Consider the following 27994-nt stretch of genomic DNA (forward strand, 5'->3'; position numbering starts at 1 on the left):
CGCCCCGTCCCGTCCCGTTCCCCCCCCCACTTCCGCATTCAGCCGCGGCCACGTGACAGCGGCGCCTCCCCCGCCACGTGACGCGGGGGGCAAGGGGCGGAGCGCGCCCGCGCCTCAGTCGGGGAGGGAGGGGGAGGGGGAGGGGCTGCGGCGCTGCTCCCCGTCAGGGCGCTGAGGCGGCGGGCGGCGAACCGTGAGGAGCCGTGAGTAACCGCGGAGCCCCTGCAGCCTCCAGGGTCTCTTCCCCGCTCCCTTTTTTCTTATTTATATTTTTTTCCTTTCCTTCCCCTCCCCCCCCCGCGGTGTTTAAGCGGAGCCGCGCAGCCGGGCGTTTCGCCTTGCCGCGCCGGCGCTCTGTGCCCGCGGGCGGTTTTTTCGCTGTTTTCCCCGTTTTTTTGCCAGTAAAAACGCGGTGTGAGCAGCCCCGGGGAGGGCACAGCGTCGCCTGTGGGGCTTCGGAGCGAGATAACACCGCTGAGGCGCGGCGAGCGCGGCTTCCCCACAGCCCCCCTGCCCCCTGCGCTGCCTTCAGATCCCGTCAGTGCGGGGCTGTAACGCCCCAAATAACGCCCCAAAACGCTTCCTACAGCTGCCAGGGTGCTCCCGGCTGTGTCCGGGGGTGTAAATAGACCAGGAGCTACCCTACAAGGCAGGCGGGCGCAGGGAGATGCGCTGTGGGCACCCCCAGCCCCGAGCCGCGCTGTGTTCCCCTCAGGAGGGGCGGCGCGGCCCTTGCTGCCCCCCCGGGTGCTGGGCAGGGCGGTAGGAGCCGGCTCGCCGTGTCACCCGCTGCTTTGATTCTTATTTTCTTCGTACTTTCGCTTGCACGGCGTGTTCCGCGTTCTTCTGCCCTGCGTCTTGAGGCAGGAACCGGGAGCCTCAGCTGCCCTCGTACACCGAGGGGGTGAGGTGATGACATTTTCCTCCTAACGCTTGTTACAATCCTCGGGAAATTCCTGTGTCCTCCGGAAAGCTGCTCTGAAGAGCGAGTGGAAGGCCAGGAAGAAGTGAAAGGATTTGTGAAGAGTTTGTCTCAAGTATTATAAAATTCTCTTTAGAACCTAACGGAAGGGTTTTCTTTAATTCATGCCCTGTTTGTCTTTTTTTCATCTGTCTCATATAGAAATAAAGTTCCTCGGGGCAATTTCCATAGTCTGCTGAGCCAGCAGGAGTTGCTAAAGTCTTGAGCAGCACAAATTGCAACCTGCTCAGAGCCTCAGAGTCTGTGCGGGATGTTTATTACAGGCAGGCAGTTCCCCCTCTGATAAAGCCTCACGTATGGGGCCGTACTCTCAGAAGTGACTGTTTGCCTGTGAAAGTAGCAGAACCCCATTCTTGTCTAGCAGACCAGACCACCTGTAACCAGTATTTTCATAAGCTCAGCGGGGTTGTAAACTTTGGCCTCTTTCTGCTGTCCTTTGTTCTTTTTTTCCACGTTTTTGGAGACCTTTAGGGATGGGTACCTGTCTTCTGCTAAATGTAATTAGGAATCTTTCTTTTTGCTGTCAAAAAGAAAGCTATAAAGTAGGACTTAGCCATTTGGAAATTTAGTACCGTCCTAAGTTAGATTTGACAGATTCTGTTGCTGCCATTTGTTTGTCTTTACCTAGCTTTTGCTGACATCTTTCAGCAGCAGCTCTAAATTCAAAATATGTATGGAAAACTTTGATGAAAAGTAAGGCTGTACACTTGGAGAAGCACACAGTATTTCTGTGATGTATCTGTACTGATCCTAGAAGAGACGTGAAGCATGTTTGTGGTGCACGGTGAGTGCGTTGTTACACTGAGGTGCCTGGGTTAGCTCAGATACTAGAAGCTCTTAAGCATTTTTGGGGTGTAAGATGAGAGTCTGGGGTTCTAGCAGTGTGGTAGCTGTACCACTTACCTTTTTTTTGGTAGCATGATGTTATGACTGACAACTTTGACTTTACCTAGACTTACTATGCTTCAAGACTGCTGTTAGCATGTCCAAGCAAATGATCTGTTGATGTGAATCCGAGTTTCTCAGTTGCCCTGTGTCTAATCACTGTTTAATTTTCCTTTCCCTTGGAAGAAGTTGTTATTTTAACACAGGCAACCCCAGCGTTAAGCCTCAAATTGCCCCTGCAAGCACTTGGCTTCCTTTCCAAAGATCCTGTTGGTTTTAGCTACCCTTGTGCACCGCCTGTGCTGTCGCTGGGTGCTGCCGCGCTGGGTAACGTACGGTGCTTGGTTCTTTGCTACTGCAGAGCCCCAGTATTTCTAGGGCTCTGCTGCTTCATTGAGGGTGTTAATACACGTGCAAGGAAGTACTGCTGGTTTGTGTGCTGCACAACAGAGGTGAAAGAGTACTGAAAGGATTAAAACAGCTAAAAGGGGAGTTTCTAAAGGTGTTGAGCTGTAAATAGTGCACTGGAGAATACAGTAAGCTGACAGCTGCTTTCACAAAGCGTGGTGAAAGCCAAGGCTGAGATGAACTTCAGATGGTATTCCAGAAGAGCAGTAGCTGAAGCCTTGTTTCCTTGTGTTCTGAATATTGATCTGTTAGACTGGGTGTGTGCACAGGGGTCTTCCTGCTGCTTGGCTGCACTGCCAAATCCCTAAGTGGTGATCGAGATGCTCTACAGGTGGAGCAATGCCCTGGTCGAGAATACAGCCGTCACTTCTCTATAAAACAGGGCTGATCTATGCATCTCACCCCAAAAATGTGTCTGTGACTGTCATGACCCAAAGGGTTACCTGGCCTGTGGGTCTGCAGGGATCTCAGGAGTGGGCTTAGGGGATTCTGTGATGCACAAAGGCACAGGAAGTTTATTTTCTCAAGGTTTCTGCTTATTACAGATTAGCACCAACCAGCACTGGCAAATACAATGCTCAGTAAGGTGAATATACGGACAGATAATAAGCAATTACAGATATTACCAGGATGCAAATAGATGTGTAGTAGATATTAAGACTATAACACTAATTAATAGCAGCAGCAATTAGAGCTAGTAGAAAGGCAATTAGGGGTAGTAAAAGTTCAGCCATATAATACCTACAAATACAGATTTGGTCCCCAGCAAAGGTGCAAGTTGTACAGGACGTCCTCTAGGAGAGACAAGTTTGTGCAGTATGGAGAGGTCTTGGGGAGAGACAGGCTCTGTTTTGGGTAGAAAACAAGTCATTTTTACATTGCAGGGACGTAGGAGGTCATAGGCCACCTCCTAGAGCAGCCAGTAGATGCTGCTAACCACTTTGTTGGTTTTGCCCTTATCGATGGTTCATTGGGGACGCCATCTGCCTTGCTGTCGGGTAGTGATGAGGATCTTCTATCAGCATATAAGATAGATATAGTCTATCTAGAAGGCTTTTTAGAAAGCTTTTGTTTTGTTGGTTGTTTCAGCCACGAGCTACCAAACCATAATTGTCCCTTCTACCTTGAATTTCTTTTGAGCGAATGTGTGTGTGTACATATATACATACACACACACACACACACACACACTGTAGCAAGAGTAAGGAAATGGGAAGTTGTGTTCATGGTACTGCTGTAGCTCACAAAGAGTGCTGCACGCTGTCACGAGATCGTTTGACTTCTGCATCCATTTTCTTGTTGACTTGGTAAATATTAACGCATTTAAGGAGAAGGAGGTTTGTATTGTCAATATTTATGTTGCTTGTCTGCAGATAGCCCTAACTTACTGGTGTAGCGAAGTTTTCAGGCTGGTTAGTTGTGAATTTATCTTGAGTTAATGTTGTTGGAAGGAGGGAATTTTGACAAAACTATTTCCTTTAAGTTTCAGCCAAAGTATTTCTACAGGAAGCACTCAAAGGGGAGATAGGATATTAGAAATGAATGGAACCAAGTGGAATACCGGCACATGGAAGAATGTGTTAGCTTGTCAGTTTAGCTTGCTGTTGTCCTGGGGATTTTTGTATTGCAACAAAGCAAATCAAAATCCCTGTTTGTCTGATAGGGCTTTTCCCCCCCCCAGTAGAGAGCTTACGCATATATCTTGTAACTCCAGCAGTGTTTCCTAATGATAAGCTGGAGAACAAAAGGACAGAGGGAGTTTGATCCAACAGATAAATTCTGTGACGGTAGTTTTGGATTCAGTCCTGGCACTACGGGGTCTTGAAGAGCGGAAAGTGATTTTCCTCTTAAGCCTTAGAGCCTTGTGCGTGTTTGAGTCACGGTTCCCTCCAGGAGAGGATTTTCTCTGCCACGTTTATGCGGTGCTTAATGCCATGGGGCCCTGGTCGTTGGTCCTGGGAGAGCAGACTTGAAAAAGCCCAACCAAACACGCCGAAAACCCTCCCTGGGGCAGTGAAGGGAATGAAGCTCGGTTGGTTTTGATTTATTATTTAAATTCAAACGCAAGCAGATTGTGCTTTATTCTAAAGGAAAGGTTGTGTCTATACAAAACATGCATATGAAATTTTATTGACATAATAGGATTTTAACATGCTTTATGGGCCTAACATGCTTATTCAGGTCCTGAATTACCGCAATCAAATTATTTTATTTTACTTCCATAAATACCATCCATCATATCTGAAGTCGTGTTTCCGACATTAGTCAGTTAGATGAGGCCAGGGAGGCAGCAGGACTCTCTATTTCCCTTTCCACGTGCTGTCTTTTTGATGGGAAAACATGAGGCTGTGCAGAAACTGGTGGCACTGACCTTGTGGAACCTGTCCCATCTGTGCCAGATGACAGACCGGGGCGTCTCAGCTCTCTGGTTGCTGTGCTCACAAAACACTCTGCACGTCAAGTACTTCTGGACACTCCACCTGTACTTTAGCCTTTTGGGAAGATTCATTGCTGCCTGGAATTACAATTACGCCCTTGTTTGCTCTGTGGACTGAGCCTTCCTTGTGGAAGAGCTGAAGTATCAGTGAGGGCCATGTGATGAAATGAAAGCACGTCTTTTAGTGAGCTTTACAGTCTTCTTAAAAAAAGATCTTGTGCCTCAGAGTATGCAGATGAGCCTGGGAAAGGGCTGGCCACATGAAGCCCTTAACCCACACTGCTCTCCTGATTCCCAGCTCCTTGTGTGCTCTGTGACCCTGCTGCGTTTCTGTAGGTGTGTAAATAATTATGGATAAACATTCCTGTGCTGCTAAGAACCCAGCTCTGCCAAGTTAGGCAAGCAGTGAGATCTGTACCACCTCCTCGGGTAGGGATATCCCTGCAGTGCCTCTTGTAGCACGAGTTGCTGCTTCCTGCTGTGACGTGGTGGGATGCCTCTAACGCAGCAAGCTGCCGTGGGAAGCAGCTTGGGGATGCTCGTCCCCAGCAGTCCCCGGTCTCCAGTTCCATGTGCAGCCCTTGTGCTTCCCGGCTCCCCTGTGCTGTGGCTGGAAGGGTGGAGCCTTGCTGTTGTAGGATGTGTCTGGAGCAGGGACTTCACCTACAAAGCAGCTCGCCGAGGTGTGCAGAGTCCTGTGACTGCGAGGTTTTCTCCCTGCTTGCCAAACGTTCCTGCCTGCTAGCTGCTCTTACCCGGTTGGACGTGGTGCTCAGGGACGTGGTCTAGTGGGTGGCGGTGGTGGTAGGGGCGTGGTTGGACCGCATGATCATGGAGGGCTTTTCCAGCCTTAATGATTCTCTGATTAATGTAAGCTAATTCCTATTTTCTTGTGCTTTACTGTGTAGTTCTTGAGCAAAGCTCCTGTTGCCCAACAGGACGTGACGGGTCATACTGGAGTTCAGGTTCCTTACCTGGTCGTTTGAGAGTTTTATGGGATGCATTAGGGAGGAAAAATCAAGTGCTCAGACTATCTTTTACGATGTTTGCATAATTAATTTTGTTTTGACCTAGTAATTATGGTTAAGTTTTCCCACGTGGTGGCTGACAATTTTGCAATGTGTTCCTGGCACTTTGCATAGAATGCATGTAAAGAAAAAACAAACAAACAAACAACCATATTTCACCTGTCAGAAAATTCGCTGTAATTCAAAGGGTTGTGCTGTCTTCTTGGTAAAGCTTCAGCATTTATTTTGTGAGGTTTTAAGCATCAGTGAGGTCAACCTGCTTCTATAATGAACCATTGCAGTATTCATGTATGGTTTTCTAGTGTCTTAGAGCAAAACCAAAAACTTTCAGACCTTCTATAGCAGGGAGCAGTCGTGAAATGCCACCAGGGAGAGAGCAAATTAATTTTATTAAATGCTGCTCGTACTTAGTGTAATCTAGTTTCCCAGACAAGTCCGCAGGGGAATAAACCAGTTAAGCACGTGTTTAACTCTGGCTGTTGGGTTAGTCATCAGAATTTGGTGTTGCTTTCACTGGAGCCAAACACTAAGCAGCTGACTGATTATTTTCCCAGCCATAAACCTCCCGTACAATGGAAAAAATAATGCAAATTTTCAAAGATGAAAAAAGTCTTAATCTCTTCTTTGCCCTCTTTCCTTCTCTGTTACTAACTTTATGCATTGGACAAACAAACTCATTTGCAGCAACCATTATTTCTGCAGATTAATTTCATTTAGATGTAGTCATTTTTCTGCTCTTGTTTTTACAAGCCAGAATGAGCATGATAATCTGCAGAGGAGCAGAAATTAGACTTTCCTGAATGAGATTTGGAAAAAGCTGGATTCACTCCCTAGGACCAGTTCCAGCATTCCTTGTTCTCACTAGCACAGGGTGATGACAAAGAGATACAGACGTGGACAGACACGGCAGGCGTCTGTCACCGAGCTTTCCGTGCCCTCCTCGATCGTTCTGACGTTCCAAGGGCTGGTGTCTCCTCCTTGCTTGCTTCTCCCAGCAGTTGGGTCACACACCACTGAGTCACAGCTTGCTGCGTGTGATTAAAGGATCTTGATTGTAATACAAAGCGAATTATGAATGTCTGAATAATTTTCTCTTTGAGGATACACGGGAGCAAGTAGCGAAGTGTCTCCTTCTTGTTCAGTTGTGCTCAGCATCAGATTTTGATCAGGTTTTGGTATCTACTAGCGTACATCGTCTGTTAAAGTGCTGCATATTGTTTTGATTTTTATCTTTGAAGTTATTTGAAGGAGAAAAAAAGCCCTAATTCTTTTTTGGCCAACAGAAATGAGAAGACTTGAGTAGGATTTCACAATGGAGGCAAGATCCATAGTCATCGGCGTGGAGGGCATGACGTGCCATTCCTGTGTTCAGGCCATTGAGCAGCACGTCGGGAAGAGGAATGGTGTCCACAACATTAAAGTAAGTGGCACTACCCGCTTGTTTTAAAGTATTGTTCTTGTGTGAGAAGCCATGGTAAAGTGTGTACCAACGGCGGAAAGTATGTGGGAATACTATAGCCTGTACATTTAATGGGAAAGTGATCTTTGAGGTGTTCTACTGTATTTCTAGTACAAGCAAGAGAAAAACAAGTGCTTATTGTACTGCAGTGGGAGCTGAGTTGTCACCTGTTACTCCTTAAGTCAATTTCTGCCTCAGTTCAATACTGTGAATTTCCATGCTTAATTCAGTGTTATGAAGTAATGAGAAAAGTAAAAATAAAATAATAATAATCAGGGCGGGATTATCTTAAATACGATGAAGCAAACACCCTAGAATTTATACTCATTTTAAAAACTAAGTTGTACTTCCCCCTTAAATTCAGTAAGTATCAGTATTTTGCTCTCAAACCTCCAGGCTTTTTCTTTTACGCTGACGGTGTACACAAGTCATTGCACAGCTTCAAAAGCATTTGTGGGCCTGAGGTGTCCAATTAATGGTGAGTTGGTTGGCCACCATGAAGAATGCTGCTGTTTTGTGGTAGTAATGGCATAAAGGTAGCAGGTAGGCCAGGGCTATCCCCTTCAGGCATGAGAAGTTCCCTTCCTTTTGTGCTGCCCATTGAAGGAATGAGAGAGCAGCAGAGCCATAGTCTTGAACTTTTGACAGAACTACTTGTTTTGTCCTTAATTTGCATTGATTTTAGCCTCTTTTTTTTTTTTTTTAATGCTTTCTTGATGTAGAGGAGATATCAATGTCATTAATCTTTTTTTCTATCATGAGCAAAATGGTGGATTTTAGAATATTCCAGCGTGAGCCAACTGGTTCTAAAAAATACATCAGTCTGTGGCAGTTTTCATAATGAAAACAATTTATAATCTGGGAGATTGCTTTTAGTCTTATGACCTAATTTGTGTAAGAAGGAGTAGTCCTAACAATTATGGCTGCAGAAAATTGCCACGCTTAATTACTGGGTATATAGATTGTGAAATCTTGCTGTATCATTCTGTAGTAGTTGAGTTTTACTCTACAGAAAATATTTTCCTGGTCTCTTCAAAAGTTGTTTCCATTTTAGTAGACATGCCAGAGATGAAATCTGTCCTTCCCAGAATCAGGTACAGTATCTTATTTGGGGGGCATGTGATTGTTTCCTGGAGCTTACTTCAGAGGGTTTGTTGTTAACCATTCTGCACAAAGACAGAGGTACACCACTTAGTACTCTTTCCTTTGCATGAAGTAGGAGTTCGTGTATGCTCACAGAATCTTTGGTGAAGGACAGCAGTATTGACATGTTGTTTTGCATCTTCAAGTTTAATGGGGCTTTAATAATGGGGCTGTTCTCTGACACCAGACCCTTGGGTCACTGAATGGGCTCTTAAAACAGGGATTCCACTCTAACGACTTCTGTCCTGTGGGAATGTCACACAAATCTCTAGGTATTGGCAAACACAAGGTGAAACAAAGATTCAAATTGACTTATAAAGCAATGCCCTCAAATAACCTTGGCTTCAGAAGTCTTCTTCTCTTACTTCCCCAAATTATTCTAGCAAAAGATGTAATTTCTGCAACCTTGCATTTTTGTTTCAGCTGATTTCTGAAGATATGCAGATGACTTGAGACAGTAAGAGGAGAGATTCTTAATTTAACATGTAGAACATGTGCTTTTTATGTAAAGAATTAAACAGTTTTGTAAATATAAAACCCTCAATAGTTTCTTTCTATATTCTAAGGTAAATAACATCCCAAATCTGAATGACATTTCTAAAACTACTCTTGACAAGAAAATACGTTAGAAAACCTTAGTCTGAGTAAAATAGCACAGTAATACATTTCAAGAGATTATATTAGTAATTATCCACGCAGCATCAGAACTTCAGCTTAGGGTTCTGTTTAGCTCTTATGAATTAGGTCAGCAGGAGAGATGAATGTTGGATGGCCAATACGGACAAACAGAGCTGCATTTAGGTTATTTTGCTGCCAACGGTAATGAAACCAGTAAATGTCCATGTTCCTCATTCTGCTGAGGCTAATAATTGGGACAGAAATGAAGAAAGGTGGTTCTTAAAAACATTTAACTGGTGTAATTTAATCACAGCTGTGGTCTTTAGGTTGTAGCTTTGCCCAAAGTAAAGATAAAATTGAATGATAATGTGTAGGGCCTCTGGCAGGCATTGGCTTTTGCTTTTGGAAACTGCAGTAATTGTGTTTGATGTATCATCAGTTGGGAGCAAATTAAATTGAGGATATTTGTACCGTCAAACGTGAAAGGTTAGTACTAAGTCAGGAAGTCTCTGGGTCACAAAAACGTACAGAGAGGAAAAACAGCTTCCATTGATGTTTGTCATGTATCTAATTGCAAAACTGAATCTAGCTCTGTTCAGTCTGCTGCGCTTTATTCCTCATAGCAAGGTAATAGCCTGTGCCTAAGACGCCAAGAATTATTGGACTCCTTTCACTGCTACTTAAGTATGTGGGATTTTTCAAAGAGTATTTTCTTCCATCCTTGTAGCCTGAGGGTGATTACTTCTAACTGCAAAATTGTACAAGTGATTAGAATTTTTTTTTTTCTGTGGGCTCTTTTGCTTTTGATTGAATTACACTGACTAACTCAATTCAAGAGAGTTTGGCTCTGGAAGGTTCTTTTTTTTTTTTTTCTTTTTTTCCCATAAAATGCATTAATGCTGTCTGGATATCATAAGTTTTTTTTTTTATAAAAAAAAAAAAAAAAGACCAGACAGACTCTTTGTAAAGGATTCTGAAACTTTTTTTGGGAAAAACAATTCTGTGTTTTGTCTAGCCATGTTGTTTCACAGATGAGAAGTTACTGTATGGTGGCCATTGGTATGGCCTTACCTTCAAAGTAGGTTGTCATGGATAAAAAGCTACAAACGATACTGGAAAAGTATTCCAAACGTCTGCAAATAAAGGCTATTCATAATCCCATGCAGGGTTTTACTTCCTGTGTCTTAATATTACAGTTTGCTCAATTGGTTTGTTCTTTTTTTTTTCCCTTGCAAGGTATCTCTAGAGGATAAAAATGCCGTCATTATTTATGACTCAAAGCTACAGACTCCAGCAACACTACAGGAAGCAATATATGACATGGGGTTTGATGCTACATCAACTGGTTCAGAACCACAACCTGTTTTACCTGACACTATTTTTCTTACTATTCCTGCTCAGTCAGCTCTAACATCTAAAGAGATTCGTAGTACGCTACTGGAGAACAAAGGTATCCTGGATGTTAAAATGTCCTCTGATCAAAAATCTGCAGTGGTGACTTTCCTTTCTTCCGTTATAAATGGCAAGCAGATTATCCAGATGGTCCCAGGAGTAGACTTAAATATTTCAGCACCAGAAGTGACTCCAGGAACATGTGAAGATTCCAGCTGGTCTCAAGCAAGTAGTGTTTTGTTGCGCCTGAAAGTGGAGGGGATGACCTGTCATTCCTGCACCAGCACTATTGAAGGGAAGGTTGGCAAATTGCAAGGAATTCAGCGGATTAAAGGTAAACACTTACATATTTCCCCTCCTGGCAATGTGGAGATGCTTTGGATTTATATTAGTTTAATACAACAGTTACTCTTTGTGGTACCTGATATGTAGTTAAATGTTTAATTTGGGCTAGCAGTAAAGAAGGAGGCTCAACCTGTGGTGAGGCTCTTGCTGTTACATGTGTGACAGCATTCAGCGACTGCTTTGTTTTTTTGTGTGTGTTTTTTTTTTTTTTTGTATTTTTGTAGGGAGGTTGGAGTAGTAGAGTTCCATAACTTCACTTTTCAGTTTTAGAAGTCTCTAATACCAGGTGTCTCTTTGTATTGTAATCAATGTTAGTTCATATTTTCTTTTAAATTAAAAATTAATATTGCTATGTCTGTGATTGTATCCAAAAGGAATGACAAAATTATCTATGTAAATAGCTTTAACATAAACATAATGCAATAGGCCCTGGATAAAAGGATGTATTTAGTAAGAAACAGTAATTTCATTTGTGAAAGTCCTGGGAAAAGAGCAAAAATTGAGCAAAAAAGTATTTGAGAACTGTTGTATTGTCTAGACAATAAATGGTTGCACTAAATTGCACTGAGATTTTCCCAAGCCACTTAAACCTCCCTTCCACTGCAGTTAAGTTTCTGAGTGTTTGAAGCATTCTTGGAAGTCTTTGACAAGATCTGTTGTTCTTAGGGCAACATCCTTGGTATACCCAGGGCAGCAATGCACGCTTATTTTTGCTTTTAATTTTCAGTGTCCTTGGACAATCAGGAAGCTGTTGTTGTGTATCAGCCTCATCTAATTACAGCAGAAGAGATAAAATGTCAAATTGAAGCTGTGGGCTTCACAGCATCTTTCAAAAAGCAGCCTAGGCCCCTCAAACTCAGTGCTATTGACCTGGAAAGGTTGAAGAATACTCAGACCAAAGGCTCTGAGACAACATCGCTGAAAGAAAACTCCAAGAATGTGAACGATACGAAGACAGTTGTCTTCAAAATTGATGGCATGCACTGCAGCTCGTGTGTCTTCAATATTCAGAGTACCATATCAGCACTCCCGTCGGTAACAAATATAGTTGTTTCATTAGAGAAGAAATCTGCCATTGTAAACTATAACCCAAACGTAATTAGCGTAGAGGAACTGAGAAAAGCCGTAGAGGCGGTGTCTCCAGAGACGTTTAAAGTCAGCCTTCCTGACCAATATGAACATGCAGCGCTTCTCTCTGCACTGGCATCCCCACTGAAGTCTCATACAGCTTTGAAGGATGCTACCCAGCCGCTTACTCAAGTTGTTGTGATAAATATTGAGGGAATGACTTGTAATTCTTGCGTGCAGTCTATTGAGGGAGTCATATCCCAAAAGGCAGGTGTAAAATCCATTAGTGTCTCTCTGGCAAATAGTAATGGGACTATAGAATATGACCCTCTGCAAACAAGCCCAGAAGACTTGCGATCCTCAATAGAGGATATGGGATTTGATGCGTCTTTATCAGGTAATGACATATTAAACTTTTAAGCTTAAAAAGATTATGCAATTCTGTTTGAGATTGGGTACCACCCAAGATGAGATTTATCAGTTTACACATTATGCTTCCTGCATGTCAAGAGAAGCTTTGTATTTTCACTGTCAAGGAGATAGTTAAGTAAATCTGTAGCGCTTCCTTTAAGATGTTAGATTAATTAAAAAGTACTGAGATACCTGGAAATACAAATACATCCAGTAAGTATTGATATTCAGATGGTGCTTCAATTTGCCACTGTTTAATGTTTATGGAATGAATGTAGAAAGTAAATGGAGCTTTGATAGCTGCTAAGAATGATAATTCGCTGCTAAAGAAACTTCAGGGCAGCAATCTACTAGAGATTTAACTTGTGTGAAGTAACTGAGGGGTTGTTTAGCCAGACTTGGGCATGGCTGAGGAGTGACAAGAATCTGTAGAGTGTGGATATCACTGAGGAGGTTAAAATTATGCTTACATGATGTCTGGTACACTGAAAGTAATTGTGCAATGGGAACAGATGGCTAGATAGTGATGTCCAGAATATTTACAGAGAAAATGCAGATGGACGTTAATGTAAAGAGGCTTCTCAAGGGAATGCAGAGGCTCCATTTCTTATTTGCTAAGATTAAATTTAATACAGCAGGTGAAATATTTTATGTCAATAACTGAAGCAGTGAAGTCTGGTGCTTGTATTTAATCCCTTTCATACTGCTCCTGCCTACACATAGCTTGTCCTGAATTGCTGGAAGAAGCAGCTCTCTGTGGCTTGAGGTCCCTTCTCGAAGGTCAAAAACATTGAATTTGCTTGCAAAACATTCATTTGTTTTGTACCCCAGGTAAAGTCAATAAATTTGCATGTAAAACTAAGGTTGAAAGGCAGAGGCTTAGCTTGTGACCTGCCAAAGAGGGCAGAGGATGTACAGCAGGACAGATGAATATAATGAGGAAAAGAAAATTTGTAACGATAGAAAGTTCATCAGAGGCCTAACCATTGTTGCTTCAATAAGCAAAAGAAAGCAGATTTACTCCTGTGCTTGAGAGCCTTAATAAGGCACGTACAGTTACTGCTTCTTGGTCTGCAAATTTGCAGCAACGTGTATTAATGCCAGGTCACAGCTCATCGCAGTGTCTATTCGTGGTGTCATGAATTTCAATCTCTTCTTCAGCGAAGACAGAACTCCCTGTGGGGGTAACTCAACCCTCACCCGACGAGCAGTTGGCATCTCTCAGAACTGAGCCTACCTCCAAACCGTCACCAAACCATGCTGCTAAACAAGAGGCAAAGAGCATATCCAAGTGCTATGTCCAAGTCACAGGAATGACGTGTGCTTCGTGTGTAGCCAACATTGAGAGGAATTTGAGAAGAGAAGATGGTAAGATATATGTCAGTGTAACCTGTTAAATTTCTGAGCTTTTCTTTTAGAGAATCCATCTAGCTTATGTGCACTGTTTTTAATTAGTGGGTTGTTAAGAGAAGTGCCGTTGCTGGTACTTCATGAGGGAGAACATAGTTGACTTGTAGTTGGTTTGTAGGAGGAAAAGAGAATGTAATTCTTGCTGTTCTGTTGGCGTGCTGGCTGGAGACTGCCCTTGCAAAAGCAGGAGATGAGGTTCTCTGAAGAGAATATATAGAGATCAAATAGGGATCCTCATGAAACTAAACTAAATCTCTTCAACTGGAGTTATTTGCCCAGGTCTGCAACTCTGCAGAAGTGTACACCTCTGTATCAGAAACAGCTATTGGAGAATGGCAGTATTAGTATGGATTAAAGAGATGTAAGGTAACTTCAGCTCCACAAGTCAGGACAATGATGTCTATATTTCTGTCAGAGGGATGATTTTATTCGCAAGAACAAATAATTGCATAACTATAATGAAAAGTTATAATTATAGACTGTGTTTAATTATTATAATGAAGATGGACATATTCCTAGTTAACTTGGAGTTTTATTTCTTCATTCTAAAAGCTTTTTGTACTTTCCTTTTAACTCAGTGTACAGTAGGATTGCATATTGTTAGATCTACCCTTTCTGAAACACGTTCACTCAAGTTCTTAAAGGGTTTTTAGAAATTCTAGAATTAGATCAAAATAGTATGCCAGAGCGTATTTTAGAAGTGGTTTTTAAAGTCAAAATGGTCATCTTTTCATACAAAGTAAATTGAATGTTTGTAATTAGACAGATGGTAAATGTGAATTGCATGTTTTTCTCCTGGAGTAATATATTAATTCTTCATGTTTGTGCTCCCAAGTCTTTGCTACACTGCTTATACATCTCCCAAAAATGCTTGTTTTTGTTTGTATGTGCCTAGAATGTGGTAGGTTTCTCAGTATCATTGCACTGCTATTGTGCTGTCACAATGTCATTAAGTGTTTTTCTTAAACATCAACTGCTATCTGTGCATTTTGTTTTCTAGGAATACATTCAGTACTTGTTGCGCTAATGGCAGGAAAGGCAGAAGTGAGGTATAATCCTGCTGTCATACACCCTTCGGCTATCGCAGAGCTCATACGAGAACTGGGATTTGGAGCTACTGTGATGGAAAACTCTGGTGAAGGAGATGGAATTCTGGATCTTGTTGTAAGCTAGTAATTAAAAACAACCACCTCTGTCTTTATCTATTGGACTTGCTTTCGGGGGATTATTCTGCATATGGCAGGATTTTCTGTGATTTTTTCTTTATTTTTTTTGGAGCAGACTCTAGCTTAGTGTTCCAGCTCTCAGCATGAAGAGACAGCAGAGGTTCAGCAGAGTTTAAAACGTTGTGTTCTGCGCCATGCTTCCGCTGTAGGGCTTTCATCCTTCACAAGTGAGCTCCGTCCCACTGCTTCAGACCCTAACCATAGGCAATAAGTAGCTCGGGATGGTCATAAGCACACTTTCTTTTCCCATTTCATATGATATATTAATATTTGGTTTTGATAACCACAGGGAACCTTTATTTTACAGGTGGGAGGAATGGCATCTGCTTCTTGTGTGCACAAAATAGAATCTACCCTCATGAAGACTAATGGTGTTTTATACTGCTCAGTAGCTCTTGCAACCAACAAAGCACACATCAAATATGATCCTGAGATTATAGGTCCTCGAGATGTGATACAAGTGATAAAGGTAAGTTTCATGAAGGCAATAAGTCTAATAAAATATGCAGTGTCCTTTGAACCGTTACATACCCCATAGCAGAAGGGAAGAAGGCTATTATAGGGGGAAAAAAAATTGTCTCATCCATCATTATCTTGCTCTCAGTGCAGGGTTCTGCAGATATTGTGTGTGTTCTGGCTGAGAAGCAATGATCTGTAGTGACTTTGTCCAAGTGTTTAAAGAGAGACTGGGGAAGCTAGGCTATGGTAGAATTGAAGATAAATCTACAGGTTGCCAAAAAGTGAAGCCCATCCTTGAGTTCTGTAGCAAAGGAAAGATAACAGAACTTTCTTGACATTCTCCCTCAATTTTTATACTTCTGTGCTTCAGGATTAACCATTTTGGAAAGCTGCATTTTTGAGCACTTTTTGAATGTTCTAGAAAAGTTGACTTCTACATCAGACTATTACTTTGTGGGTTAACTTGTGCAGAGAGAAAAGCAATTGTATCAGGAATGTTAATAAAACAAATCAATTGCAAGGCTGGCAAAATCAGTAATCTGTCCATAAATTTATAGGAGTGCAAGTTGTCTTTACAAAGTGAATGTTCTCTTTTAATTTTTGTTATTTTTTTTCTTTTTTTTTTTTTTCCTCCTGTAGGATTTAGGTTTTGCAACTACTTTAGTCAAAAAAGACAGATCTGCTAGTCACCTAGATCATAAACGGGAAATAAGGCAGTAAGTATTCCTGGACATATTTAGATTCTATATAAGCATCTTGTAAACATTTTTGATTACTCTTTTTAATGTTTTGTCTTTTAATCAATAGTAAAACTTAATGATTTTTTTTGTTAGTTTGTGCAGACTTGCTAGCTAAAATATTACTGAGCACTCACCTGCAAAACAAGTAATTATTTTTTTTTTTTAAACCTGAGGTGGAGAAGGGCTTTTTTTGTGAGCCTGGCTTTCTGTATTCCTGTCATGGTGATGATGATTTACATGATGGTCAAGGACAGTCAACTCTCGGAGGCTCGCGCACACCACAACATGAGTGATGAGGAAATGGAGGCCATTCACTCCTCTATGTTCCTGGAACGCCAGCTCCTGCCAGGATTGTCTGTTATGAATTTTCTGTCATTTATACTCTGTGTCCCTGTACAGGTAAGTGAGAACATGGCAGCTCTGAGTTTGGTGGGGTTAGACAATCAAAGTGGAAGACAACAAAGAAATTAAATTTGGCAAGTGACTGTAAATCTGCTGCTTCAAATTGTTTTTGAGGCTGTTAGACGCTAACACTGCCGCTGAAAACATGCGGTGCTAGGTACTGCTTTGGGCACGTCAGTCAATGTGTAGGTGCTGTGCAGTCAGAGCATCGGAGGCAGCTTGCCTAGCTCTAGCTGGTGAGCATGGTGAGGTGACCTAAGAATACTGAGGTAAAGATACAGCTCTTGCCTACAGCTAGGACTTCACTAGGTGATGGAGAATGCAAATGACAAAAAAAAAAAAAAAAAGGGGTGTCTTCCTCTCAGGGAAAAACTGCTGCTGTCTGTTAAAAGCACACATAATGTATAACTGGTACTGTTGCTGTTACAGATATTTGGAGGCTGGCACTTCTATATACAGGCATACAAAGCACTGAAGCACAAAACCGCAAACATGGATGTGCTCATTGTTCTGGCAACCTCCATCGCGTTCGTCTACTCATTTGTTATTCTTCTAGTTGCAATGGCTGAAAAAGCAAAAGTAAACCCCGTGACTTTCTTTGACACACCTCCCATGCTGCTTGCATTCATCTCATTGGGCCGGTGGCTAGAGCATGTTGCAAAGGTAAGGAAAATAAAAGTACCTGTGATGTGTTGGTCAAAATGAGTGTAGTGGTGGAAATTTTGTTTCAGATAGGTTGTGCTGGTAAAATATAATAAAATAGGTTTGGTAAACTAGGTATGTTCTTGACATCTTCACTGAATGGAAAGCATCATATTTGCAAGCTATAAGACACTGAGTATTGTTTCTGAATGTTTTATATTTTAAAAATCCGATGAAAAAGCTTTCTTAGATTCTTCTGACCTTATTTATTATAAAATCATCTACAATAACAAGTAGTAAAAATATGAAATGACTTAATATAAATCTGTTTGCAGGAAGTATTTTCTTAACAAAGTAAATCACAACATATCTGGTTGTCATTTACCCTGTGATTTTTTTTCCAATACCATAGTCAGAAAAATAAGGAATTTCTTATTCTAGGGTAAAACATCAGAAGCACTGGCTAGACTAATTTCATTACAAGCTACTGAAGCAACTATTGTTACCTTGGGCCCTGATAACGTTCTCTTAAGGTATCTTACTTTGTCATTTGCTTTTTCTGATGTTCCTTTTCTGTTAATATCAGTAGTTCACCTACAAATGTTATCAGTCTGTAGGACTATGAAGAAAACAACTTCAGATTTTGCTGGCAGATACGTAAGATGTAAATGTTAAAATAAGAAAAAATTAATCCTATTCCAATTTGTTTTATTGGAATTGTGCTAATTTTTGCTAAGATAAGGAACGAAGTGGATTTTCTCATCTGGGAAGTAAATAAAATTATAAGCTTAGTGCTCTCTGAAATGGCCTTTGTGTAAGTTAACAATGTTAACTGATGGGATTATGCTTTGTGTATAGTGACAACTGTTTTTGCCTGGGTAAGGTTTGTTAACAATCTCTTGTTTAAAAACTCTAGTGAAGAGCAAGTTGATGTTGAACTGGTTCAGCGAGGTGACATTGTCAAAGTGGTGCCAGGAGGCAAATTCCCAGTGGATGGTCGTGTTATTGAAGGACACTCAATGGTAGATGAATCTCTTATCACAGGTAAGCTTGCATTTTTTTTTGCAAGTGTAAACATGTTCTTCTTTTCTTTTAAATAAATCTGAAGAGAAGTTGAAACTGATGTTCTTTTATTTTTTTTACCTGTATGTTAGGAGTTGGTAGTTGTTATAATAAAAAACATCAGCAAAAAAGCTCCTTCAGCATCTGTTGTTGACTTTTCCTTAGGTGAAGCGATGCCTGTGACTAAAAAACCTGGCAATACAGTTATTGCAGGTTCTATTAATCAGAATGGATCACTGCTGATTTCAGCAACCCATGTTGGAGCTGATACAACTCTTTCACAGATTGTTAAACTCGTGGAGGAGGCCCAGACCTCAAAGGTAGAGTAGTATGAACTTAAGCATTTGAGTCTCGTCTTACTGGCATCAGTGTACCAAATAATTTGCAAAGTGGTTAAGATTGCAGTTGCAATTCAGATCTCAACATAATAAAGTTCTTTTGCTGAACAAGGACTTTGATATGGTCCACTGTTCCAAATCTCGTCATCTTACTGAGTAAAATGTAATTATAAAGTGTGGTATGCCAAATGTGCTGAAAACAGAAGGTGCGATTATATCTATGTCTGAAGGCATAGAAGAGAATAAGTGTGACGTTGCTGAAGCTGACACTCGTTTCTTCTTCATAGGCTCCTATTCAGCAATTTGCAGACAAACTTAGTGGCTACTTTGTGCCTTTTATTGTGGCTGTTTCTGTGGTTACCCTTTTTGCCTGGATTATAATTGGATTTGTGGATTTCGAAATAGTAGAAAAATACTTTATGGTAAGTAAATCTCGTTAAACACCTTCTGAAATATTTCAGAAATAATTAGTGTGCAAATGTATTAGGTTGCAACAGCTCCATTTTTGGATTATTCTTGCAGGCAGTTGCCTGGGGGGGAGAATAACCCATATGAAATTATTATATTTTTCAGCTATATATTACACTACAGAACCATTCTGACATTTCTATTTAAAGAGAGTTTGCAGTAATTAATCAACTCCTGAAAGTTAGTTTTAAAAAAGAAAAACAGAAAAGAAAAAAAAAAAAAACTAACCCTTGAAATTTCCCGATTTCCATTCCTTCTCTGTTGGGAAAATAAATGCTTTCACTAATGCTGTCACAAATTCCAATTCTTATTCTATTTTTCTTAGTATAACTGTGTAAATTCATCTTTGAAATCAGTGAAATTCATATATTTTACAGATGCCAGAGGAGGATCAAAATCTTAATTTGTACTTTGTGGTTGCTTAGATCTCAGGTTTCTTGGTGGACTAGTATTTCTGGTTAGAATTTACTAGTTGCGGGAGAGCAATCTTCATATCTTTGCTTTTGCATATGACATAGAGTGTAGTACCCTATATAAGGAGAAGTCCTATAATAAAACAAACCATGGGTATATGCAGTATAGAGCACAATTTAGTCACTGGTTGTTAATTTTGTCATTAATCTTAGCTTTGGCATATTTTTCCTGTGCTTTACTTTTTAATTCTAATTCTTTAATTTGCATGTTTGCATTTTTTTTTTTTTTTTTTTTACATCAAAGGCAACATGTAGTTGAATTCCTTGTTCTCCTTGTTTTATTTCATCACTAACATGAATTTCTGTCACTAGGGTTACAATAAGAGCATTTCTGCAGCAGAGGTGATAATCCGCTTTGCTTTCCAAGCCTCTATCACAGTCCTGTGTATTGCGTGTCCCTGTTCTCTGGGGTTAGCCACCCCAACAGCTGTGATGGTTGGTACTGGTGTAGGAGCCCAGAATGGCATACTGATCAAAGGAGGAGAACCATTAGAGATGGCCCATAAGGTAAGAAATGTGGGTTAATTTTACAAGAACTCCAAGGGCGGGTAGCAGCAGCATTTTGCTAATTCCTGTCTGAGCAGATCATTGCATGTTTGTGAGTGGCATGTTCATAAGCTGGGTTAAAAGTGGGGTGCTCTGAGGAAAATCTACATTAAAGCTTTGTTCCTTGAATGAAATCTTCCTGGTTTACTGCAGGTAAAGGTGGTTGTATTTGACAAAACCGGTACGATTACTCATGGGACTCCAGAAGTGATGCGTGTGAAATACCTAGTAGAGAGTAACCGGATGCCACATAATAAAATGCTGGCCATCGTGGGAACTGCAGAGAGTAACAGCGAACATCCACTTGGAGTAGCAATAACAAAGTACTGCAAAAAGGTAAATTGTGTAGGAAAAGACATTTGTATTACAGAAGAACTAATGCATTACTTAATATGTCAGAATAGACTGGCATCGTTTAGAAAGTAATCGATGTATTCAAATGGAAAGCTGGAAAATTTTGGAGCCACTTCAGTCTTCTTTTTGCTATCGCTTTTTTTAGGAACTGGACTCAGAAACCCTTGGGACATGTACAGATTTTCAGGTAGTTCCAGGCTGTGGCATTAGCTGTAAAGTCACCAATATTGAAGCGCTGCTCTACAGGAAAAATAAAATGGTTGAAGAAAACAATGTTAAAAATGTGACACTTGTGAAACTTGAGGAAAACATGGAGGAATCAATGCAGCCTGCTTTGATTATCGATGCTGATTTACCAAGTAAGCTAACTCCACTTTATAGAATAAAATGGATAGCAAGATGGACTTAGGCTTTTGGTCTTAATCGGGATCCTTAAGAATGAGAGCATTTTTTTCAGCCCTGTAGAACTGGGCTTGCATCAAGGCACATATGAAATAGAGGCGGTCATTTATTTATTTCATGCTCACGCATCACTTGGAACATTTGGTTAAAAACATTCTGTCGGTATAAATACAATTGGAAGTTGTTAAATGTGGAGCTGAAAAAACATATAGGAGCTTTCTCTAAGCTCTATTTTGCTTCATCCCAAGTCCCTATTTGCTAGCCAAAATTATGTGTGCTTACACATTTGACTGGTTTTCAATCAAGAGTAGTTCACTATTAGATCTTTCAACTATATTAGGATGCTAAATTAAAGGCACTGATAAAGGGACTTTGTCTTTTACTGTCCCTTGACCTGTGATTCTTGGTCTACTGAAGTGGTAACTACCTATTACTGAAGAAATGTCAGTCCTATTCTGTTCATGAACACATGAGAAGATTGGCTTGGCAAAAAAGAAAATCTCTCTCAATATTGATTAGACTCTTTAATGATATTTCAGAGCATACCGAGAGAGCAGGATAGGATTAGCTGGATAATTAACTTCCTAGTTATCTATATGATGACAAGACTTGTTCTTCCTTCAGCTACAGTGACTTCTCAAAAATACTCTGTTCTTATTGGGAACCGGGAATGGATGAACAGAAATGGACTTCTTGTTAAAAATGAAGTTGATAAAGCCATGATTGAGCATGAGAGGAAAGGTCGCACAGCAGTTCTTACGGCTGTCGATGGTAAGTTCGTTGCTGTCTGTTCATTCAGAGGTGACTTGTCACCACTTAAATAGAAACTGGTAAATACTAATGCCTTAGCAGTTACACCTGAAGTAGACTAATGGGATGGAGAGAGATGAAGTGCTAAAGCTTTGTTACACTGTCTTACAGGAGAAAATGTCACCTTTTCCTTCCCCCAAAAGAAATGAACAGAGTATTTATTACTAACTCCTGCTTTGTGTTTTTAGGAGTGCTTTGTGGCTTGATAGCTATTGCTGATACTGTGAAACCAGAAGCTGAGCTGGCAGTCTACACTTTGAAAAGTATGGGATTAGAAGTTGTTCTAATGACTGGTGACAACAGCAAGACAGCACGATCTATTGCCTCTCAGGTAAGCTGTTCTGCGTGTGTTTGGGTTTGAAGCTTGCCACAACCCAATTACAGAAAGGATGTTGTCATGTTGATAATGCTTGTGGCTAGTCTAGAACTGGTCTATGATGAAAAATGCTGACATAAAACTCAGAATTAGAGGGTAACTAAAGCCTTTTTGAACAGGAGCAGTGTCAACGTTGAAATCAGAGCTGTTTTCATATTAGGGTTTGGTCTTTTGACTCAAGAGCATAACATGGGTTTTGGCTTTCATAATTGCATTATTAGAAGCAGAAACTTTGATAGCTAGTAGGAAAGCTACTCCTGTGTTCTCTCTCTCTACCCTTCCGCATAGGTTGGCATCTCCAAAGTGTTTGCAGAGGTTCTTCCCTCCCACAAAGTAGCCAAAGTGAAACAGCTACAAGATGAAGGAAAACGGGTGGCCATGGTTGGAGATGGTATCAATGACTCTCCTGCACTTGCTATGGCTAATGTGGGAATTGCTATTGGCACGGGTACTGATGTAGCCATCGAAGCAGCTGATGTGGTTCTAATTAAGGTAAGAAAGAAGAATGTTTCATGAAAATGAGGTGATGTCTTGAGTGATTCAGACTGTTGCTGAGGTCTAGTACCATCATAAGCCAGTGCAACTGGAGATGGTCTTTGTCTTGCTTGTTTAGTAGTGGTACTTGACCTGTAAAGGAAGCTTTCCCCATGTTCTTGCTCCTACAAATTCAGGGGTAATCCAAATTCAAGAGTTGGCAAAGGAAGAAAAAATGAGGTGACCTGTGGCAAACATAAATCATATTTAAGGAACATATCAGAGTATCTGTAAGGTTACAGCCACTTCTTCCTGTGTATCAACAATACCTCGACAGAAGCTGTGTTGTCTAGACCTGTACCCTACAGATAGCGCTGCATACATTGTTTGGGCTGTGGTGGCATCTGAAACGAGGCTGGTGCTCATTGTATCGGCTCTACGCAGATGAAATAGAGCAACTTATTTATTGCATGTAGTCTGTTATGTCCAGTGTCTGGTAGTTAGCTTTAAAATGGGGGTATGGTGACATGATGTGTATGTTTTTTATCTCTGACTTCTCCTATAAACATTAACTTCCAGGATGACTTAATGGATGTGGTAGCGAGTATAGATTTATCAAGGAAGACTGTCAAAAGGATCCGGATCAACTTTGTCTTTGCTCTAATTTATAATCTCATTGGAGTTCCCATAGCTGCTGGTATGTGAATGTTTTCCTGTGGTAATAAAACTGTGCTTAGCCAGTAGATTACGTGGATTTACTGTTGTATGGAAGAGCATCCATTTTCTTTATTTCTGATGGACGTTAAGAGCAGAGCTCTTATACCACTGTAACCTCTGCAGGCAATTTGTGCATTCTCATCTCCCGCATTACAGCTGCTGTGGATATGCTCAGCACATCAAAATGACTGTAAGATAAACTGTTTATTAAATGAACTTGATCCCATAAACAAGCAGTTTACTGCAAGGCTGGCAAGACATGCCTGCCTCTGAATTTTAGATTGTATAAGTGACATGGTCAGATGCATTCACATGTGGGTTCTGTGTGAGATAGGACATAAATATTTGCATTGAATGTTTGTTATTTAATACTAGACTAGAATCATTTACTTAAATAATAGAAATGGAACTAAATTAGAAAGTCCTCATGAAGTTTTGTGTTTTTCCATAAGGCATTGGATTCATATGTGAAGAATGCTGTGTTCCTGCTCTAAACTCATTATTTTCTTTTTCTAGGTGTGTTCCTGCCCATTGGTCTGGTTTTGCAACCTTGGATGGGATCTGCAGCAATGGCTGCGTCCTCTGTCTCTGTTGTGCTTTCTTCTTTGCTGTTGAAGATGTGAGTATGAAAAACTTATTTATAACTTGGATTTGAAGCTCAGGTCTTTTCCTTTAAGTGGCAGAAATTGAGTGTGAGGCTGTGACAGATATTGAAACTTTTTGGAAAACAATTTGGGCAAGTCTGTGCTTGGCAGTGGTTGATTCTTGCTTGAGAAGAGTAGTCAGCCCATAATATTTCAGAAGGTAGTATTTAAAAATTAAGACAAACATAGAACTCAAAAGTGTGTTCAAAATTTCAAATTCCTTAGTGCCCTTTGTATATTTCTGAGAAATCTTGTCTGAACATGCTGAAAAGTGAGGCTTCTGAGACAACGCAGCTGTACACTCTGCACAAGCGCTGAGGACTGGTGATAAACCAAGCTGCATTTGTCAGTGAAGAATTTGTTTCCTTACTTCACAGTTAGGAGCAGTGTAGCACTGAGGTAGGAATGATAGCGTTTGCTGTCCACTTAACACACTTGGTTTCAGAGGAAGCGGAGCAGAATACCTGGTAAATGTTAGCAGATACACTTTGCTGTTACATGTTTTGCAGATGCTCAGTGCCACTAAAGCAGTTAAATGCTGAGTGATACCTGTCTGCTTTACCTGTTCTTCTGCATCCTGGCTCAAAAGCACATAATCAGCTTCTGGTTATATGGGAGACTTACAAAGCCTGAGACTTCAATCACTGTATAGTGGTTCATATTATAAATGTCTCCGGCTTGTGCATGATTATAGCACTTAAAGGCTAGCCTCTTTCCATATTTTAGCGTACTTGACTTCATCCTGAGACACATTGTCAACTTTTCTTTTTTTCCCCCCCCCCCTTCCTATAGGTACCAGAAACCAAGTTCTGAGAAACTCGAGTTCCGGGCCCGTGGCCAAATGAAGCACAAGAGCCCATCAGAAATCAGTGTCCATATCGGAATTGATGAGACCGGCACAAACTCTCGTAAACTGAGCTTAATGGATCGCATCATCAATTACAGCAGAGCCTCCATAAATTCTCTCTTTTCAGACAAGCGTTCAGTGAACAGCATAGTTCTTAATGAACCAGATAAGCATTCGTTGTTGGTAGGAGATTTTGGAGAAGATGATGACACAACATTATGAAATAATTGCACATATGCCCTCAAAAAAAGGCAGAAGAAACAAAATGGAAAAATAACCAAAACAACCTTAGCAACTGTCTACAAGTCTGTGCAAGCAGTGATCACTTCTGGAGGTCGTTACCGATTCTTTTCTAGGTGTATGGGGTTTGATCTGTACAGGTATTTCTTCCTTAATGTAGAAAATGGGTTTGTTAGTGACCTTCCAGTATCCTTTTTATTTTTTTTAGACTTAACAAAAAAAAAAAAAAGGAGTAGAAGCCGTTAATGCTTGTGAACAGAGCTGTGTTACCATTCCATGAAGTTTGCTTTTTTTGGCGGAATGTCAAGATACAATTAAGGAGACTAAGGAACCAGAAATGCATTTCCCAGCCTTGTAACAGGCTTCTTTATGCATAGCCAAGTTTAGTACTGTGTTTAAAAAAATTACAAACTCCCACATCTGTGAAATACTGAAAGTTGTGTTTGCAGATAGATGTGCCTTAAAAACTTCAAGGATTGCTCTCGTATCTGTAGCCCGCCTTGTACCAGGAATGGTTCCTCTCAATGCCAGTCTTCTTGTAAACATCTGGTTCCAGCTTTTCACACTCCTAGCATCGTAACATCTCACTGTCTGTGATCTGGATTTCTGTTAGACAGATGACTGAGATTTGGGGTTTCAATCTTAACATTGTACCCATGTTTAACTCCTATACATCCCTGTTCCAGTACACTCCTCCTAAGATTGTGTGCTTGAAGGCTGAATGGGTTGATGCTTGCTCTTTCTCAACCTCTAAGCCAAAAACTCTATCATCATCAGAGTATATGAACGTGATGTGCTATTAGCTGAAATACTTAGCTTTTACAAAGGCAGCAATGTAGTTAGTGCTTGCTTCCAGTATCAACTAGCACTCCCCAAATGAGCCAGAATAGTTTGGTGTCACACAGACTACCCTTAAAATACTTCCAATTCAATCTCTGGGTATCTACCATCATCAAAGAGTTTGTTATCTGTCACATACTGCACTGATACCAGTTGCCTGTAGAGATAGTGGGCCAGGAGTGCTCCCCAGCCCACTTATAGATCCAAACCTCCTTAGTTTGGGATATTCAGATTCAGGCTTTGTGAATTAAGACCAACTTCATTTGTTACAGAACTGAAATCTCAAAATGCAGGTTTTGATCATTAAATCTTGAATATTAAAAAATTCTCAATGAGAAATAGAGTTGGTGTTCGTCACCCAGTAGCTAGCTACCTGTTTGTTACTTAATAAATCTTGTTCTTTAAATCCTGTGCTGAGACAGCGATCTAAAACAATTACTAGGTTCCATAACGTTTAACAAAATAATAAAATGCAATTAATGATGTAAACATGTAATTCCCAATAGTGCTTTTAGAGCAGAAATACCCAATGCAGAATGACAGATCTCTGTAATAGTCTCATTTTTAACTTGAAGTCTGTTGTCAATGCATAGATCGTGCATGTAGGAAGTCATAAGTAGGGTTTAGTTTTGTTTTGTTTTTTTTTTTACTATTTTTTAACTACCAGGAAAAGTACCAGTGTATGAAAGCAGCAAAGTTGTACTGTGGATTATGTTGTTAGTGAATCAGTATACTTCTTAAATTGCAGTGAGAACAACATAATTTGGAATTGTTGCTGCCACTGGTGTAAGAAACAAAGTATTTCTGTTGCAGAATAAGGTTCTTAGTATCTCTAAGTGAATATGTTTTAATTTTAATTAGATTCGATGTGTATATTATGTTAAGAAGTGCTGAGATGCGTTACTGCAAAGCCATTCCATGAGATGTTTTTCTCAGTTTTCAGCAAGAAAGCAGTTTCTCACAAAGCTGTTTCTTACGAAGTGGATAATTACCTGAAAACCAGCAGAATGCTGTCAAACAGCTTTTAGTGCTTCAAGACCATGTAAACTGTTTCCAAAGATTTTGGTTTTCTTGTTAATCCATGCTCACTCTCAGTGTTGTTCTTGGCAAGATTCTGCAGATGAAACAAAAGAAGTGATTTGCATTTTTTTTTGTCTTTGTTTTGCTGATAATTGGTCATCTTAACCATGCAGTGGAGACACAAGGCAGATCTTGACATGCTCTCAGATGGGAGTTTCACTACTGCAGGAGCTGGGCTAGCACCTGGCTACGGTACATGTGGAATATAAGTGACAGACATCATGTTCTTATTGCAGGAAACAGAGTAGTAATACAACGTTATATTCCTGCTTGATAGATAAAGCAGCATGAAGAGTTTACTAAATTCTTTCCAAATTAATTTTTAGAGATAGTATGAGTGGAAACCAAATTGCTATGGAGTTTCTGAAAGGCTCGTATGAAGTCATACCTGCAGCAGCACTGGTCAGGACTTACTGGCCCAGAAAGTCCCTTTCAGTCCAGTTTTTTCTCTTTAGGAAAATCTGTCTGGAAATGTCTTCTGAGCCTGAGTTTAGTGCACAGTGCATTTGAGTGCTGTATAGCTGATTAAGGAATTCAGAGTCTAGGTTTTGAAAATAGGTTCTGTCCAGCCCTGCCCCTCCTCCCCCAAATGTGTAGTATTGACTTACGGAATGTTTGTCAGGTGATTAAAATATTTTATAAGGTGCTTTACAGTGAAAAACCAAAGTATTTTTCAGTTTGTACAGTACAAGTGAAATCATGTGAAAGGTAAATGTTTTCCTAAATATAAATGTTTTAATATGTAAGTATCTTATTCCTGTTGGAGACTGTTTGGATTCGAGAATTGAAAATATCACTTGGAAGCATAGTTACAAATGAAATTATGTATTACTTGTCTATGTTATTGTTTTCTATAACTAGCTATTTATAAAACCTGTACTTTATTTAAAAAGGGAGAAACAGTACATATGCTCAAGGCTTTAAAAATTGCTCTTTGAATCTTGCCAATAAACTTTTAAAAGTGTAGACACTTGAAATTTTAAATGAAGAATGTGAAGCTGACAAAACACAATGAACCAAGTAAACAATTTTATTTATTACAAATATTGTTTAAAACAGAAGTTCCATCCGAATGCTTTAAACTTAAGATTTTTAATTCCTTTTTTTGGTATGAAAAATAGAGAAATGAACGTTGTTATAGAATGTTAATTTAGTGCTGTTACATTTCTTTGTATCTGGAAAAAATGTAGTCTTGCACTTTCTATTAACTGTGCCTCTATCATCATAATGACAATTATAAACTATGTAATAAAAATGTAGCATCCAAA

The 27994-nt window shown here is 40.3% G+C and overlaps 1 protein-coding gene across 4 annotated transcripts; it reads left to right on the forward strand.

The window, feature by feature from the left end:
* Window positions 1-129: 129 nt before the first annotated feature.
* Window positions 130-27994, forward strand: ATP7A (ATPase copper transporting alpha). Of its 4 annotated transcripts, none has more exons than XM_084535052.1 (23): window positions 130-203; window positions 7024-7160; window positions 10197-10686; window positions 11425-12162; window positions 13338-13544; window positions 14587-14750; window positions 15120-15281; window positions 15911-15987; window positions 16185-16410; window positions 16843-17076; window positions 17497-17588; window positions 17972-18099; window positions 18283-18437; window positions 18743-18877; window positions 19709-19903; window positions 20096-20278; window positions 20442-20655; window positions 21323-21469; window positions 21697-21839; window positions 22173-22376; window positions 22938-23055; window positions 23592-23694; window positions 24512-27994. In XM_084535052.1, the coding sequence occupies exons 2-23, from the start codon at window positions 7053-7055 to the stop codon at window positions 24786-24788; spliced, it is 4500 nt and encodes a 1499-aa protein (XP_084391178.1). In that variant the 5' UTR covers window positions 130-203; window positions 7024-7052; the 3' UTR covers window positions 24789-27994. The 4 variants fall into 4 exon arrangements, with proteins under 4 accessions (XP_084391178.1, XP_084391177.1, XP_084391176.1 ...); XM_084535051.1 differs by having other exon boundaries at window positions 142-207; XM_084535050.1 differs by lacking the exon at window positions 130-203 and adding an exon at window positions 269-1766.

The sequence above is a fragment of the Aythya ferina genome, assembly GCF_964211825.1.
Source record: "Aythya ferina genome assembly, chromosome: 13".
NCBI classification, from domain to species: Eukaryota; Metazoa; Chordata; class Aves; order Anseriformes; family Anatidae; genus Aythya; species Aythya ferina.